General features: G+C 42.0%; 1 protein-coding gene across 8 annotated transcripts in view; it reads right to left on the reverse strand.

Moving 5' to 3' along the window:
• Positions 1-15,127, reverse strand: part of LOC122558337 (Fanconi anemia group A protein-like) — a 98,804-nt gene that overhangs the window by 78,868 nt on the left and 4,809 nt on the right. For 6 of the 8 annotated variants that reach the window (XM_043706792.1, XM_043706791.1, XM_043706788.1 and 3 more), the window contains 4 exons: positions 13,402-13,544; positions 9,309-9,404; positions 4,947-5,020; positions 3,621-3,727 (listed from right to left, as the gene is read on the reverse strand). In XM_043706792.1, the coding sequence (XP_043562727.1) occupies positions 3,621-3,727; positions 4,947-5,020; positions 9,309-9,404; positions 13,402-13,544 (420 nt within the window). Of the gene's footprint in view, positions 1-3,620; positions 3,728-4,946; positions 5,021-9,308; positions 9,405-13,397; positions 13,545-15,127 lie in introns of those variants that run through there. The other 2 variants (XM_043706795.1, XM_043706796.1) reach the window with 2 other exon arrangements.

The raw sequence follows: 15,127 nt of genomic DNA on the forward strand, positions 1-15,127 counted from the left end.
GAGAGAGAGAAAAAGAAAGGAGAGAGAGAGAGTGTGTGAGTGTGAGTGAACAAAAGAAAGGAGAGAAAGAAAGAATAATGTCCCAGATGTGGCAATCGTGATGGGTACCAAACTTGGCTGTCAGCCTCTGCTCGGCCACTCTGTGTTGTTGCGCTTCCTGAATTCCACCTTGGAGGATGGTCACCTGAAGATCGAGGTTAAATGTCTTTGATTGCTGAGTGTTCTTTGACTGGGAGGGAACAACCCTGTCTGGTGATTGTGGTGTGGTGTCTTCTCAGTCTCGCCAATGTATCATGCCTCGTGGCATCCTTGCCTGCAGCGTATGAGATGGATACCATTGGCTGAGTCATGAGTATCTGCTGCGCATGTGGTGGGTTGTGTCCAAACGAGTAATGGCAGTATCCATGTCGACACTCTCACATGTCTTGCAGTGTTGCCATGACAGGGTTGTAAAGGGTCATGGTTGATGTTGTCCTGAAGGCTGGGCAGTTTGCTGTGAACAATGATCTGTTTAAAGTTTTGCAGTTGTTTAAAAGGCAAGAAGTGGAGGTGTAGGGAAGGTCTAGGCGAGGTGTTCATCCTCATCAATAATGTGCTGAAGGCTGCAAAGAACTGGCGTACTCTCTCCGCTCTCAGGAAGTACTGGACAATGAAGGATACCCTATCGGTTGCACCCCATGTCTGTCTGCTAAGGAGGTCATTACAGTTTCTCACTGTGGCATGCTGGAACTGGTCATCAATGAGTTGAGCATTGTACCCTGTTCTTATGAAAGTGTCCTTCAGCACCTTCAGGTGTCTGTCACGTTCCTCCTCATCTGAGCAGATCCTGTGTATGCACAGGGCTTGTCTGTAAGGGATGGCTGGTTTAATATGTCTAGAGTGGAAGCTCGAGAAGTGCAGCATTGTGAGGTTGTCCGCGGGTTTGCGGTCGAGTGAGGTGCTGAGGGGTCCATGCTCGATGGAGATGTGTGTGTCCAAGAATGAGTCACATATTAGAGAGTAGTCAGTGGTAGGTCTGATGGTGGGATCAAACTTGTTGATATCACAGCGTAGCTGTTTCAGTGATTCCTCGCCATGGGTTCAGAGGAATAAAATGTCATCAAAATTGTGCAGGTTGGAGGTCCTGTGCAGCAAAGAAATCTTGTTCAAACTTGTGCATTAAAATGTTGGCACATTGGGGTGCAAATTTGGTTTCCATGGCTGTTCAGTGTCTGAGTGAAGAACTGGTTGTCAAAGGTCGAGACGTTGTGGTCGAGGATGAAGTGGATGCGTTGTAGGATGGTGCCTGCAGATTGGCTGTTGTTGATATTGAGTACTGAGGCTGTTGCCATGATGCCGTCATATGGGGGATGCTGGTGAAGAGTGCGAGATGCCATTGTGACGGAGGAATGTTCCCGGTTTGACTGGTCTGTGGGTGCTGAGTTTCTGTAACAAAATCAGAAGTGTCATGACAGAAGCTGGAGGTCCCTGTACAATGGGTTTCAAGATGCCCTCAACATAGCCAGAGAGGTTCTCACACATGGTCCCATTGCCTGATATGAGGGGACGACCTGGTGTGTTGTCTTTGTGTGTCATGGTTAGGCAGTAGAAGTCCCCTATGCGAGAAGTACATGGGACGAGAATGCATAGGGAACTCTGAAGGACTGGATCAAATGTCTTAATCAATCTGTTCGGTGCTCAGGTGTGTTGTTTGGATGGATTGGTTGGTAGTTTCCTGTCGTGTTCCTGGTTGTAAGGTTGTCGTACACTTGCTTGTAGTAGTCCGTTCTATTCTGAATGACGATGGCTCCTCCTTTAGCTGCTGGTTTGATGACAATGTTGTGATTGGTTTTGATTGGCGTTGCATTGTGATCAGGCGACGTTTTGCTCCACCTTGTGGGTGCAGCTGATGAATCTGGCATTTACACATTTCCTGAGCATATACGTCAAGCCCAGGGCAGCGGTCCTCTGGAGGGGTCTAACTTTGGTCACTCCACTACGGATCTCTGTGACGACTGTTCTCGTTTGTTGGTTGTCTCACTGGGAACACTGCTGATATTTTGGAAGAATTCACAGAGTCTCATTCTTCTGATGAATTCTTGAAGGACGTCCTCATGAGAACAGGATACGACGCTCAAACAATTGATTGCCAGTTCTGATGTGCCACAGTGAAAAACCAGAATGACATGGGATATGACTGATAGGGTACCCTTCATTGTCCAGTACTTCCCCAGAGTAGAGAAACTACTCCATGTTCTTCATAGCCTGCAACACATGATCGATGAGGATGAGCACCTTGCCAAGACCTTCCCTACGCCTCCACTTCTCGCTTTTAAACAACCGCCAAACCTTAAATATACCATTGTTTGCAGCAAACTGTCCAGCCTTCAGGATAGTATCATCACAACACCTTACAACCCTGTCATGGCAACCACAGCAAGACATATTAGTGTGTTGACATGGATAGTACCATTACACGCGGGTCAAAACTCACTATGTATGTGGCAGGTACTCATGTGACTTGGCCAACATTGTCTATCTCATACATTGCTGGCAAGGATGGCCTGAGACATGGTACATTGGCAAGACAAAGCAGACACTATGACAATGGGTGAATGGACACCGCACAACAATCGCCAGACAAGGGATGTTCCCTCCCAGTCGGGGAATACTTCAGCAGTCAGGAGACCGTCCTTCAAGGTGGACTTCGAGATACATAACAACAGAGTGGCTGAGCAGAGGCTGATAGCCAAGTTCGATACTCAGGAGGATAGTCTAACCGGCCTTGGGTTCATGTCAGACTACAAGTGACTCCAATACATACTCTCACACATTTTCTTACATATTCACACACTCACGCAGACCCCCTTTCATATACCCACACACACACACACACACACAGGCATATATTCCATTCATGCACGCACTTTATCAAGCGCACACACATACACACACAAGTCTATGGGGTCAATTTGCACTGCGGAATTGTATTTGTAGATACATTTATTTTATTCAAAAAGCACACACAATCGGTAGGCAGTCAATCCATGTGACAATTTATAAACTCCTACTTTGGAAATTTAAAAAAAAAAATCAATCTGGCTCAAGACTAGAATATATACAGACTTTAACTTCACACCTTTAATGCACTGTCTGAGCTGAGATGCCACTTTTTAAAAATAAAACCTTAAGTTATTTCGGGAATGTGACTTGAAAAAAGTTCTGGTATTTATATATTAATGAATCAAAACTTGCAACCATTCTAAAAGATGAAAGACTTAGCAGCAATCTGAGTTCATTCAATATATCGCAGCAGTTTTATGACACTATGACAGAATGAACATTTGCTATAACTTCTGTGTCCTATGATCCTGCCCCACTAGCTATCTGATGAAACAGCAGCGCTCCGAAAGCTTGTACTTCCAAATAAACCTGTTGGATATAACCTGGTGTTGTGCAATTTTAATGATGTAATTGTTTGGATATCCCAGTTGCCCTTCTTAAACAAAGGAACACCTTTGGCTACTGCCAGTCCTCTGGGACCTCTCTTATGACTAAAGAGGATATGAAGATTTCATACAAGAACCCAAAGATGTTGCATTATACTGTATGTTCTAATATGTCAAAATCATTCTTCTTACCTAATAGTATCTGCCTCTGTACATCTTCATGTTGGTCAGCGTCTTCCGTTCCCAAACAAAGGAGATCATTGAAGAGCCAGCAAACCACCGCAGAGACATCTGGGTTACTGTTCACAGAGCAGAAAATCAAGGCTTCGTTTCCTATTTTAAGCTTACAAGTGTGGTCTTAATGTTTGCTAGCAACCTTCATGGCAGTGCCTTGTTCTCCAAATTTCAGGTATCGGTGCTTTTGTTTTTCATTGCTCCAGCCCTGTCTGCTGCAACTTCTCAATCATATTCCTGCCATTGTATAACGTAATAAAACTGCTGCCAAGAGTCAGGGACATTCAGGGTCACATCAGAGTGAATTCCTAATATTAGCTTCAGACAAAACAACAGTAGTAACACAAAATAAAACTAGGATACTTAGACTGGTTAAAAAAAGTGGGAGTTGGGAAATGAGAAAATTAGACAATTCAAAACAAAATTGGAGAGAGTTATCATCAAAAGGAGGAACCGTGAATTTTAAACTTAAATGATTAAAGTTGTATTTGAACTTTAATGTACCAGGAGAAAAAAAAACTGTGAAGACCATCGATGTGAATAAAGGCAAAAGGTCTTTCCAACCATTCCTATTTCGACCAAACGCCTACATGTTTCCTGTATAGATTATAAAACTTGGTGCAATCTGAAATTTGAAACATGTGGCATCTCAGAATAGCGATGTATTTGCACGAGATAGGAAACAAATGATGGTTTGGGATGTACAATGTTAGCATCAACCTGTAGTAAGGTTGATTTAACACAACCTACCCAGAAGAGATTTGTCCCTCTCAGCACTTTTATTCAAGCCATGTCATATTTGAAGAAGTCATAACATTTTAAAAAAGAAATGATAAATCTTCTCTCATGTGTCAAGGTTATATATTTGATAACCAATATGTAGGCAAAAATATTACCAACTGTGTTATTGTAAAACTTAATTTTATGAAGCTGAAAGCATCAACTGCCATACTGATATAATAAAGTATTAGGACCATAGAATAGAACATCTACCAACAAAGTTAGATCAGCAGCCTGCATAAAATAAATATTGTTGCTTTGAACTTAGATCAGTAAGAAGGAAAGATCAGATACAAAAGGAAGATATTCAGAGTAGCACAGTCACCTATTACATTTGGGTTCTGTGCTCCATTCTGTTTTGCAGCTCAAGGTATTTCTACAGCCCCACCTGAAAACTATCTGCATGACTTCACAAGGCAACCAGCCACTTAGCAATGTTGTCACCACACTATCGATCACTAACAATGGAATACAGAATGCTGCTTATTTCTGTAATGGACATACCTTGACACCAGCTCTTCAAGGCTCACAATGCTCTCCTTGTGCAAACGCCAAACAATTTCCAGAGTGGGTAATTCCTTTGCAAAAGAAAAACGATAATATCTCTATCAGCAAGAGCCAAGACAACACAGGCCCTATGAGAATATTCCATGTATACAGTATTAGGTAAACCATCAACTACAACACAAAGTATCCATGAAAAGTAATACGTTCAAGAAAAGGACTGCTCTATATGGAAGATAATTATATCCGCTGATAAAATAGTCGAAAAAAAATAAATTTTACTCCGTAACAAAGTAACATGGAATGGACAACTAGCATGAAGCTTATAACTGGAATGTACCATTACAGTAGGGAGCATACTATAATTAGTAGGATATATTCAGCTTTAGTACATTTTTAAAATTAATCTCACATTACAACATAAAGAAAGAGAAGCTCCACTGATGGAGTCCCAACCTCTCAGCCAGGAGACTTGGATTCAAGTACCTCATGCTCCCGAGATCTGTCATAACAGGTTATTTAAAATTATCAATAAGCATATAATGAGGCATATACACAAAACTGCCAAAAAAAAAATCATGTGGCGGATCAGCCTAACAGGACCTCACTTCATGCTGGGCAAACATTTGGTCACAAAAATATTGCATTATTCTACTGTATTTAGATCAGGTATTTACTCCAGCTGCTCATTGCTCTTATAATTGTTTTGCAGCTTGTGCTGTCACCAGCTATCATTGGAATATATATTCAGAATTATGGTTCTTACTATTGCATAAATATTGCTGGCCTGCAGATTTTACTCCCAGGGAAGCCTTTTGAAAAGTCTGAATTTAAAATGAATTCAGCAGGCATGGAAAATACCATAAAGATCTTTCATCCTAAAAATTGTACCACAGATTCTCTTGTCTTTTAAAGCATATTTTAGACGTGCGGCAAGCCTACATTAAATAAAATTCCTTGAAATAGATGTAAATCACACAAAAGCAACATTTTTAAATATATACATGTGCACTCTTGTTGCATGGGCCTTGCTGGCTGGCCAGGATTTTCCTGTCCCATGTTGACCTTGAGAAGATGGTAGTGACCTGTATTCTTGAAACTCTGTACTCCACGTGCTGCACATTGACCCACAATGCACATAGAGAGGGAATTCCAGAAATTTGACCCAGTGACACTGAAGGAAGAGTGATATATTTCCATGTCAGCTTGGTGAGTGCCTTAGAAGATAACCTACAGATGGTGGTGATCCCATATATCTGCTGTCCCTGTCCTTCTAGAATGAATTACTCATAAGTTTGGAAACTGCTATCTGAGGATCTTTGACGAAGTTCTGTAGTGAATCCTGTAGATAGTACACACTGCTGCTACTGAGCGTTGGTGGTGGAGGGACTGGATGCATGCTCAGTGTGGTGCCAATCAAGTGAGCTGCTTAATTTGATGGTGCCAAGCTTCTTGAGTATTGTTGGAGCTGCATCCAGTAGGGAGTGTTCCATCACTCCTGAGTTGTGGGATGTCGATGGTGGCCAGTTTATAGTGAGACGGGAAGTATATTACAGGTCACTGTATTCCCAGCCTCTGACCTACTCTTCTGGCAACTGTACTTATATGGCAAGTCCTATTGATGGTCAATGGTAACCCCCCCCCAAGATGTTGACTGTGGGAGATTCAATAATAGTAAAGCCATGGAATGTCAAGGAGCAGTGGTTAGATTGTCTGTCATTGGAAATGGCCATTGCCTGGCATTTGTGTGGTGCGATATTACTTGCCACTTGTCCAGATCTTGTTGCATTCGAACATGGATTGCTTCAATATCTGAGGTAACCCAAACAGTAGTGAACATTGTGCAGTCATCAACGTATATCCCCATTTCTGACCTTACAATGAAGGAAGGATCATTGATGAAGCAGCTGAAGATGTTTGGGCCTAGGACACTACCCTGAGGAACTCCTGCAAAGATGTCCTGGAGCTGAGATGACTGATAACCAATAACCACAAACATCGTCTTAGGTGCCAGGTATGATTCCAACCAGAGAGTTGGCGCCAGATTCTCATTTATTCCGGTTTTGCTAGGGCTCCTTCATGCCACACTTGATAAATGCGGCCTTAATGTCAAGCGCTGTCACTCACCTCATCTGGGAATACTAGGACAGAAGCAGAGGAGTAGTCCATTCAGCCCCTCAAGTCTGCTCCACCAATCAATAATGGCTAATGTGTAACCTAACTTCATGTACCTGCCTTGGGCCCATATCCCTTGACTTGTTCAATGAAAAACTCTCTCTCTCAAATTTAAATTTGACAATTGAATTAGCATCGACCACCATTTAAGGAAAAAAATTCCAAAATCCTACTCTGTGTGTTGAAATGCTTTCCAACAGCTCTCCCGCATGGCCCGATTCCTCTTATTAGACTATAATTCCTGGTTCTAGAATCTTCAACCAGTGGAAATAGTTTATCTTTGTTTACTCTGACTTCCCCTGTTAATACCCTGAAGACGTCAATCACCCCTTATCGTTCCAATTCGAGAGAATAAAGGTCTAATTTGTCCAATCTCTGTTCAGAAATTAATACCTGAAATCCAGGTATCCTCTTTGGAAATCTGTGTTGAACTCCCACCAGGGCCAAAACATTCTACCCAGATCTACTCTCAGTACTCTACATAGGATCTAACTAGGGTTTTTTTATAACTGCAGCATAACATCTGCATCCTTGTTCTCCAGTCCCTTAGATATGAGGGCCAGCATCCTATTGGACTTTCTGACTATTTTCTGCACGTGTTCATGGCATTTTAAAGAGCTATTCACCTGAATCCCCAATATCTCATTAGACACCTACTGTTTTGAACCCACCACAAATGTCAGGCTAACTGGTCTGTAATTCCTTGGTTTCCCTCATCCTTCTTCAACAGTGGAGTGACATTAACAACTTTCCAAACCAGACGTACAAGTCCTGAATCTGGGAAATTTTAAATATTTGAAATTCAGGTCTTTTGTCCACGTTTGAATCAAGGATGTAATGGATTCAAGAGCTGAGTGACCCTGGTGCAACCCAGACTGGGTGTCACTGAACAGGTGCTGTCTGATAGCACTATTAATGACACTTTCATTTACGTTCGTAATAATCAAGAATAGACTGAGAATGGTAATTGGCCAGGTTGGATTTGTTCTGCTTTTTGTGAATAGGGCATATCAGGGCATTTTTCCACATTGTCTGATAGATGCCAGTGTTGCAACTGTACTGGAACAACTTGGCTAGGGAGCGGCAAGTTCTGGAGCTCAAGTCTTCAGTAATATTGCTGGAATGTTGTCAGGGCCCATAGCCTTTGCAGAATCCAGCCCTACCAACCTTCACATGAAGTGAATCCAATTGGTTGAAGACTGGTAGCTGTAATGCTACAGACCTCTGGAGGAGGCTGAGATTGGTCATCCACTTGGCATTTCTGGTTGACAACTGTTAGAAATGCTTCAATTTTATCTTTGGCACTGATATGATTCTCATCTTTTCTAAGACCATAACACTATTCTCTGTGAATATTATACAAAACAGAAATATAAAGTGCTAGAGTCATAGAGTCAGATGTACAGCACGGAAACAGACCCTTTGATCCAACTCGTCCATACCGACCAGATATCCCAACCCAATCTAGTCCCACCTGCCAGCACCTGGCCTATATCCCTCCAAACGTTTCCTATTCATATACCTATCCAGATGCCTTTTAAATGCTGCAATTGTATTAGTCTCCATCACTTCCTCTGGCAGCTCATTCCATACATGTACCACCCTCTGCATGGAAAAAGTTGCCTCTTAAATCTCTTTTATATCTTTCCTCTCTCACCCTAAACCTATGCCCTCTAGATCTGGACTCCGCCACCCCAAGGAAAAGACTTTGTCTATTTATCCTATCCATGCCCCTCATGAATTTTTAAACCTCTATAAGCTCACCCTTCAGTCCCCAAAGCTCCAGTGAAAAGAGCCCTAGCCTATTCAACTTCTCCCTATAGCTCAAATCCTCCAACCCTGGCAATATCCTTGTCAATCTTGTCTGAACCCTTTCAAGTTTCACAACATCTTTCTGACTATTTTCTGCACGTGTTCATGGCATTTTAAAGAGCTATACATCTGAACCCCCAATATCTCATTAGATACCTACTGTTTTGAACCCACCACAAAGCTGTCATTGTCAGGAATACAACAGTGGAATGTAGCCTGGATTAAATTCAATTTGACAAATTTGAAATTTTCTAAAGGATTGAGATTGTTTCTATTTCAGTCTCATGAATTTATTTCAGGTTCACCACTGATGTGTGCTTCCATCAGAGACACAGCTTTAATTGTAATTATACTCAACTGAATATTTTTTCTCACCTTTGCCTTCCAAATCTCTTCAATAAATTGCAGCCGGCTAAGCATGTTGGAGGACAATAGTTCTTGCATACTCTGAAGTAAACAGGCAAACATTCTCTGCAATATGAATGAAGTCAGAGTTGGTGAACAATAACATATAAACCAATAATATGTAGAGTAATATATAGAATAATATGAGGAGAAATGGCAAATGGATTGAGGTCTTGCATTTTGGAAAGTCAAATCAAAGTAAGAGTTTTGTGGTGAATGATAGGGCTTAAAGGAGTGTAGTGGAACAGAGTGGCCTTGGAGTTCAGGTGCATGGGTTTCTGAAAGTGGAGTCACAGGTAGACAGGACACTGAAGAATGTTTGCCTGTCATCAAGGCGGCTTTTGGCACACTGGCCTTCATCAGTCAGAGCACTGAGTATTGAAGTTGGGAAGTAATGATGCAGTTATAGAGGACATTGATGAGGCCTCACTTGGAGCATAGTGTTCAGTTTTGGTCACCTTCCTATAGGAAGGATGTTATTAAACTGGAAAGAGTGCAGAAGAAATCTCCAAGGATGTTGGACAAGCTAGGACTTTTTCTTTAGAGTGTTGGAAACTGAGTGGGGATTTGATGGGCTTGGATAGGGTGAATGCACTCAGTCTTTTTCCAAGGGGTGGGGAAGATGAGGACGAGAAGGCAACGGTTTAAGGTTAGAGGGGAAAGAATAAAAGGGAACCTGAGGGGTAACTTTTTTTTAAACTCAGGGTTGTACGCATACGGAATGAGCTGCCAGCTGAAGTGGTTGAGGCGAGTACATTAACAACATTTAAAAGGCATTTGGACAAATACATGGATAGGAAAGGATCAGAAGGATGTGGGCCAGGTACAGGGAAATGGGGTTAGCGCAGATGGACATGTTGGTCAGCATGGGCCAGCTTGGACCAAAGGGCCTGTCTCTGTGCTGTAGGAGCAACAGGATAGCTAGGGACAGGATAGGTCCATTCAAGAACAAAGGAAGGAATTTGTGGAGCTACAGGAAGTGGGTAGGTATCACCAAGGGCAAGGACATGGATGATGGTAAGATTAGGGAGGGATATATTAATATTCAAGGGCATGTCAATATTAAGGAGGCGGTGTTGGGTGTCTTGAAAAACATTAAGGTAGTTAAGTCCCCAGAGCTTGATGGGATTTATCCCAGGATACTGAGAGAGGCAAGGGAGCAGATTGCTGAGGTCTTGACAGAGATCTTTGTGTCCTCTTAGCCACAGATGAGGTCCCAGAAGACTGGAGAATAGACAATGTAATTTCTTCATTTAAGAAGGGTTAATCCAGGAAATTATAGGTCAGTGAGCTTTACATCAATAAGAGGAAAATTATTGGAGAAGATTCTCAAGGACAGGATTTACTCACATTTTGAAAAGAATGGATGCATTAGGGATAGTCAGTGTGGTTTTGTGCAGGGGAGTTTTGTCTCACAAATTCATATATGTTTTTGAGTGACAAAGATGATTGATGACAGTAGGGTAGCAGATGCTGTCTACATGGAGTTCATTAAAGTATTTGACAAGGATCGTCATGGTAGGCTGGTCCAGAAGATTAAGTCACATGATATCCTCAATGAGTTGTTAAGTTGGATACAAAACTGGCTTGGTCATAGAAGACAGAGGAGTTGTGGATGGGGTGATTTTCTGACTGGAAGTCTGTGAACAGTGGTATTCTGCAAGGATCAGTGCTGGGACCGGTGTTGTTTCTAATTCGTACAAATGATATGGATAAAAATGTAGGTGGTCAGACGACACAATAAATCACAAAAAATTGGTTTGCAGGTGCAGCAAGTAATTAAGACGACAAATGGCATATTGTCCTTCATTGCTAAAGGGATGGAGTTTAAAAATAGGGAGGTTATGTTGCAGCTGTATAGGGTGTTGGTGAGGCAACACTAAGAGTACTGTGTACAGTTTTGGTCTCTTTCCTTGGGAAAGGATGTACTGGCACTGAAGGGGGTGCAGTGGACGTTCACTAGGTTGATTCCAGGATTGAGAGGATGGGTTTATAAAGAGAGATTGAGTAGACTGGGGATTATACTCATTGGAATTTAAAAGAACGAGGGCAGATCTTATAGAATCAAATAAAATTATGAAGGGAATAGATAACATAGAAGCAGTGAGGTTGTTTCCCCTGGCGGGTGAAACTAGAACTAGGGGTCATAACCTCAAAATGAGGGGGAACAGCTTTAGGATTGAGTTGAGGAGGAACTTCTTCACCCAAAGGATTATGAATCTGTGGAATTCCACGCCAAGTAAAGCAGCTGTGGCTACCTCATTAGATGATTTAAGGCAAATATAGATAGATTTTTGATCAATAAAGGAATTAAGGGCTTCGGTAATGGGGGCATAAGTGGAGCTAAGTCCATGAAAAGATCAGCCATGATCTCATTGAATGATAGAGCAGGCTTTATGGGCTAGATGGCCTACTCCAGCTCCAATTTCTTACGTTTTTATGACATGAAAATTGGTGGAGATGTGGATCTGGAGGAAGGTTTTCAAAGGATACAGCAGGATATAGGTCAGTTGGAAAGTTGATCAGCGAAATGGCAGAGAGTTTAATCCAGACAACTGTGAGGTGATGCATTTTGGGAGGTCAACTGCAAGAAGGGGGAAACTTAAAGGAGATGTGAAGCTTTTTGTTTTTTTTTATAAAAAGAGAGAGAGTTGTAGGTGCCTGGAACATGTGGCCGATGAGGTGGTAGAAGCAAGATCCTTCGGTGCATTGTTATGCAGAGAGATCTTGGGCTACAAGTCCATAGCTCCCTGAAAGTGACAACACAGTTGGATAAGGGTGTAAAGAAGCTATACTGCGTGCTTGCCTTTATTCGTTAGGGAATGGAGTATAAATGTTGGCAAGTCATGTTATAGCTACAGTCGGTTCTGTAACACGATAGTTCTGTTCTCGAGCGATCTTGCGTTTTAAGAAAATTGTGCAATAGCTGTGCCATTTAAACTAATGGGAGCAGAATCACGTTAGAGCCAATATAGGTCAGGAAAAATCACATTCTGCAAATAACAGTCTAAATTCTTCAATACAGTTATAGCGAATTTGCATTGAAGAAACACATGTTATTGTAGAACTGACTGAACAGAAAACTTTAGATGGATCATATTTGAAGTAGTGTGCACAGCTCTGGTTGACACACTACTGGGCAGCATGGTGGCACAGTGGTTAGCACTGCTGCCTCACAGCGCCAGAGACCCGGGTTCAATTCCCGCCTCAGGCAACTTTGTGTGGAGTTTGCACATTCTCCCCGTGTCTGTGTGGGTTTGCTCCGGTTTCCTCCCACAATCCAAAAATGTGCAGGTTGGTTGAATTGGCCATGCTAAATTGCCCGTAGTTTTAGGTGAAGGGGTAAATGTAGGAGAATGGGTCTGGGTGGGTTACACTTCGGTGGGTCGGTGTGGACTTGTTGGGCCAAAGGCCTGTTTCCACACTGTAAATAATCTAATCTAATCTAAACTATAGGAAAGATGTGGAGGGTGCAAAAAAGATTTACAAGAATGTTGACTAGACTGGAGTGTATTAGCTATAAAGAGATGATGCACAAGCTTGGGACTATTTTCTCTAAAGTAACGGAGGCTGAGGGACGAGTTGATAGAGGTATATAAAATTATGAGAAGCCTGGATAGGGTGGAGCGTCAGAGTCTTTTTCCCAGGATGGAAACGTGGCATAGGTTTAAGGTGGGCGGGATGGGGTGGGGGAGGGGACTTAAAGGAGATGTGAATTTTTTTGTTTTTTTTGACAGAGAGAGTTGTAGGTGCCTGGAACATGTAGCCAATGGAGGTGGTAGAAGCATTAACATTTAAGAGGCATTTGGATAGGCACATGAACTTGCAGACAACAGAGGGATATGGACCACGTACAGGCAGATGGGATTAGTTTAGAATGGCAACACAGTCAGCACAGACGTGGTGGGCCATTCCCATGCTGTAATGTTTTATGTAATGGCAAATACTTGCCACCACTCAGCAATTACCAATAAAAAGTTCAGAATATTTTTCCACTTCTGCTATAAATGCCCTCCCACAATTTGCATACTTCTGTAGGTCTGATCAAAAGAAATTCACCTACACGTTGACCAGAATCCAATATAACAGCACGTTTAGGAATAGTCCCCTGTTGCATAATCTGTTGAATTTTCTCCATGGATGCCCTGGCAGCCAAAAATCCAACAGGCAGATCCATCTGCAAAGCTTGCTCTTGTAGAACAGAGGCTGACAAAGACACGCTCTGGTTAGCTAATTGCATTGGAAAAATTACTGCAAAATTAAAAAATAATTAATAAAAGAACTGTCTATCACTGGTAACACAGCACTTGTTGTCCATCCCAAATTATCTTTGAAATGGTGATAATGAGCCACCCTCTTGATGACAATGGAGTGACCTGCTTGGCCACAAATTAAGACTCACATTTAAACTGGACCAAAGATGTTATCAATGGGAACTAACAGCAAATGCTCAGTGACAAGGTGCACCAATGAATATATTTAATTCCTATTTTATTCAGTATCTGACATTAATTACAACTAGCTGACTGAAATCAAGTCACCCCTTTTCACTGAAATGTCATTTGTATCAAATAACACTAACACATTAAGCAGAATCCATTATTTTGACACTAGAATATAAACAGGCTAAAGTTTTAATTATAATTTTCCCAATTTTACTTTGGCAACTTATTTATCCTCACAACAGTGTTGTTTTCTAACTGTGACTATTTTTTGTATTAGATACACACTACATTTGAAGTATGGCTAAATTAACATGTTCTGCAAACAAATGGAACAACTCATTAATTCACAAGATGCTGGACTGGGAGGCCTTCTTTTAAATTCTAGCTGTAGATGATATTTTCAGTTAGATTAACAATAAACTAGGGAGAAACCCAAGATGGGCTATCAATACAGTATTATACAGTGACAGCTCAGCACTCCCTGCTGCAGGACTCACAGTTTAATTGTAATGGGAGGCATCTGAGTAAGACCATAAGACATAGGAGCGGAAGTAAGGCCATTCGGCCCATCGAGTCCACTCCGCCATTCATTCATGGCTGATGGGCATTTCAACTCCACTTACCCGGGTTCTCCCCATAGCCCTTAATTCCTCGTGACATCAAGAATTTATCAATTTCTGCCTTGAAGACATTTAGCGTCCCAGCCTCCACTGCACTCTGTGGCAATGAATTCCACAGGCCCACCACCCTCTGGCTGAAGAATGTCTCCGTATTTCTGTTCTGAATTTACCCCCTCTAATTCGAAGGCTGTATCCAAGGGTCCTAGTCTCCTTGCCTAACGGAAACAATTTCCTAGCATCCACCATCTCCAAGCCATGTATTATCTTGTAAGTTTCTATTAGATCTCCCCTTAATCTTCTAAACTCCAATGAATACAATCCCAGGATCCTCAGCCGTTCCTCATATGTTTGACTACCATTCCAGGGATCATCCATGTGAATCTCCGCTGGACACGCTCCAGTGCCAGTATGTCCTTCCTGAGGTGTGGGGACCAAAACTGGACACAGTACTCCAAATGGGGCCTAACCAGAGCTTGAGAAAGTCTCAGTAGCACAACAGTGCTTTTACATTCCAACCCTCTTGAGATAATTGACAACATTGCATTCGCTTTCTTAATCACGGACTCAACCTGCATGTTTACCTTTAGAGAATCCTCAACTAGCACTCCCAGATCCCTTTGTACTTTGGCTTTATGAATTTTCTCAGAGTTTAGAAAGTAGTCCATGCTTGTATTCTTTTTTCCAAAGTGCAAGACCTCGCATTTGCTCACATTCAATTCCATCA

Source organism: Chiloscyllium plagiosum, chromosome 17 (assembly GCF_004010195.1).
Source record: "Chiloscyllium plagiosum isolate BGI_BamShark_2017 chromosome 17, ASM401019v2, whole genome shotgun sequence".
Lineage (NCBI taxonomy): Eukaryota > Metazoa > Chordata > Chondrichthyes > Orectolobiformes > Hemiscylliidae > Chiloscyllium > Chiloscyllium plagiosum.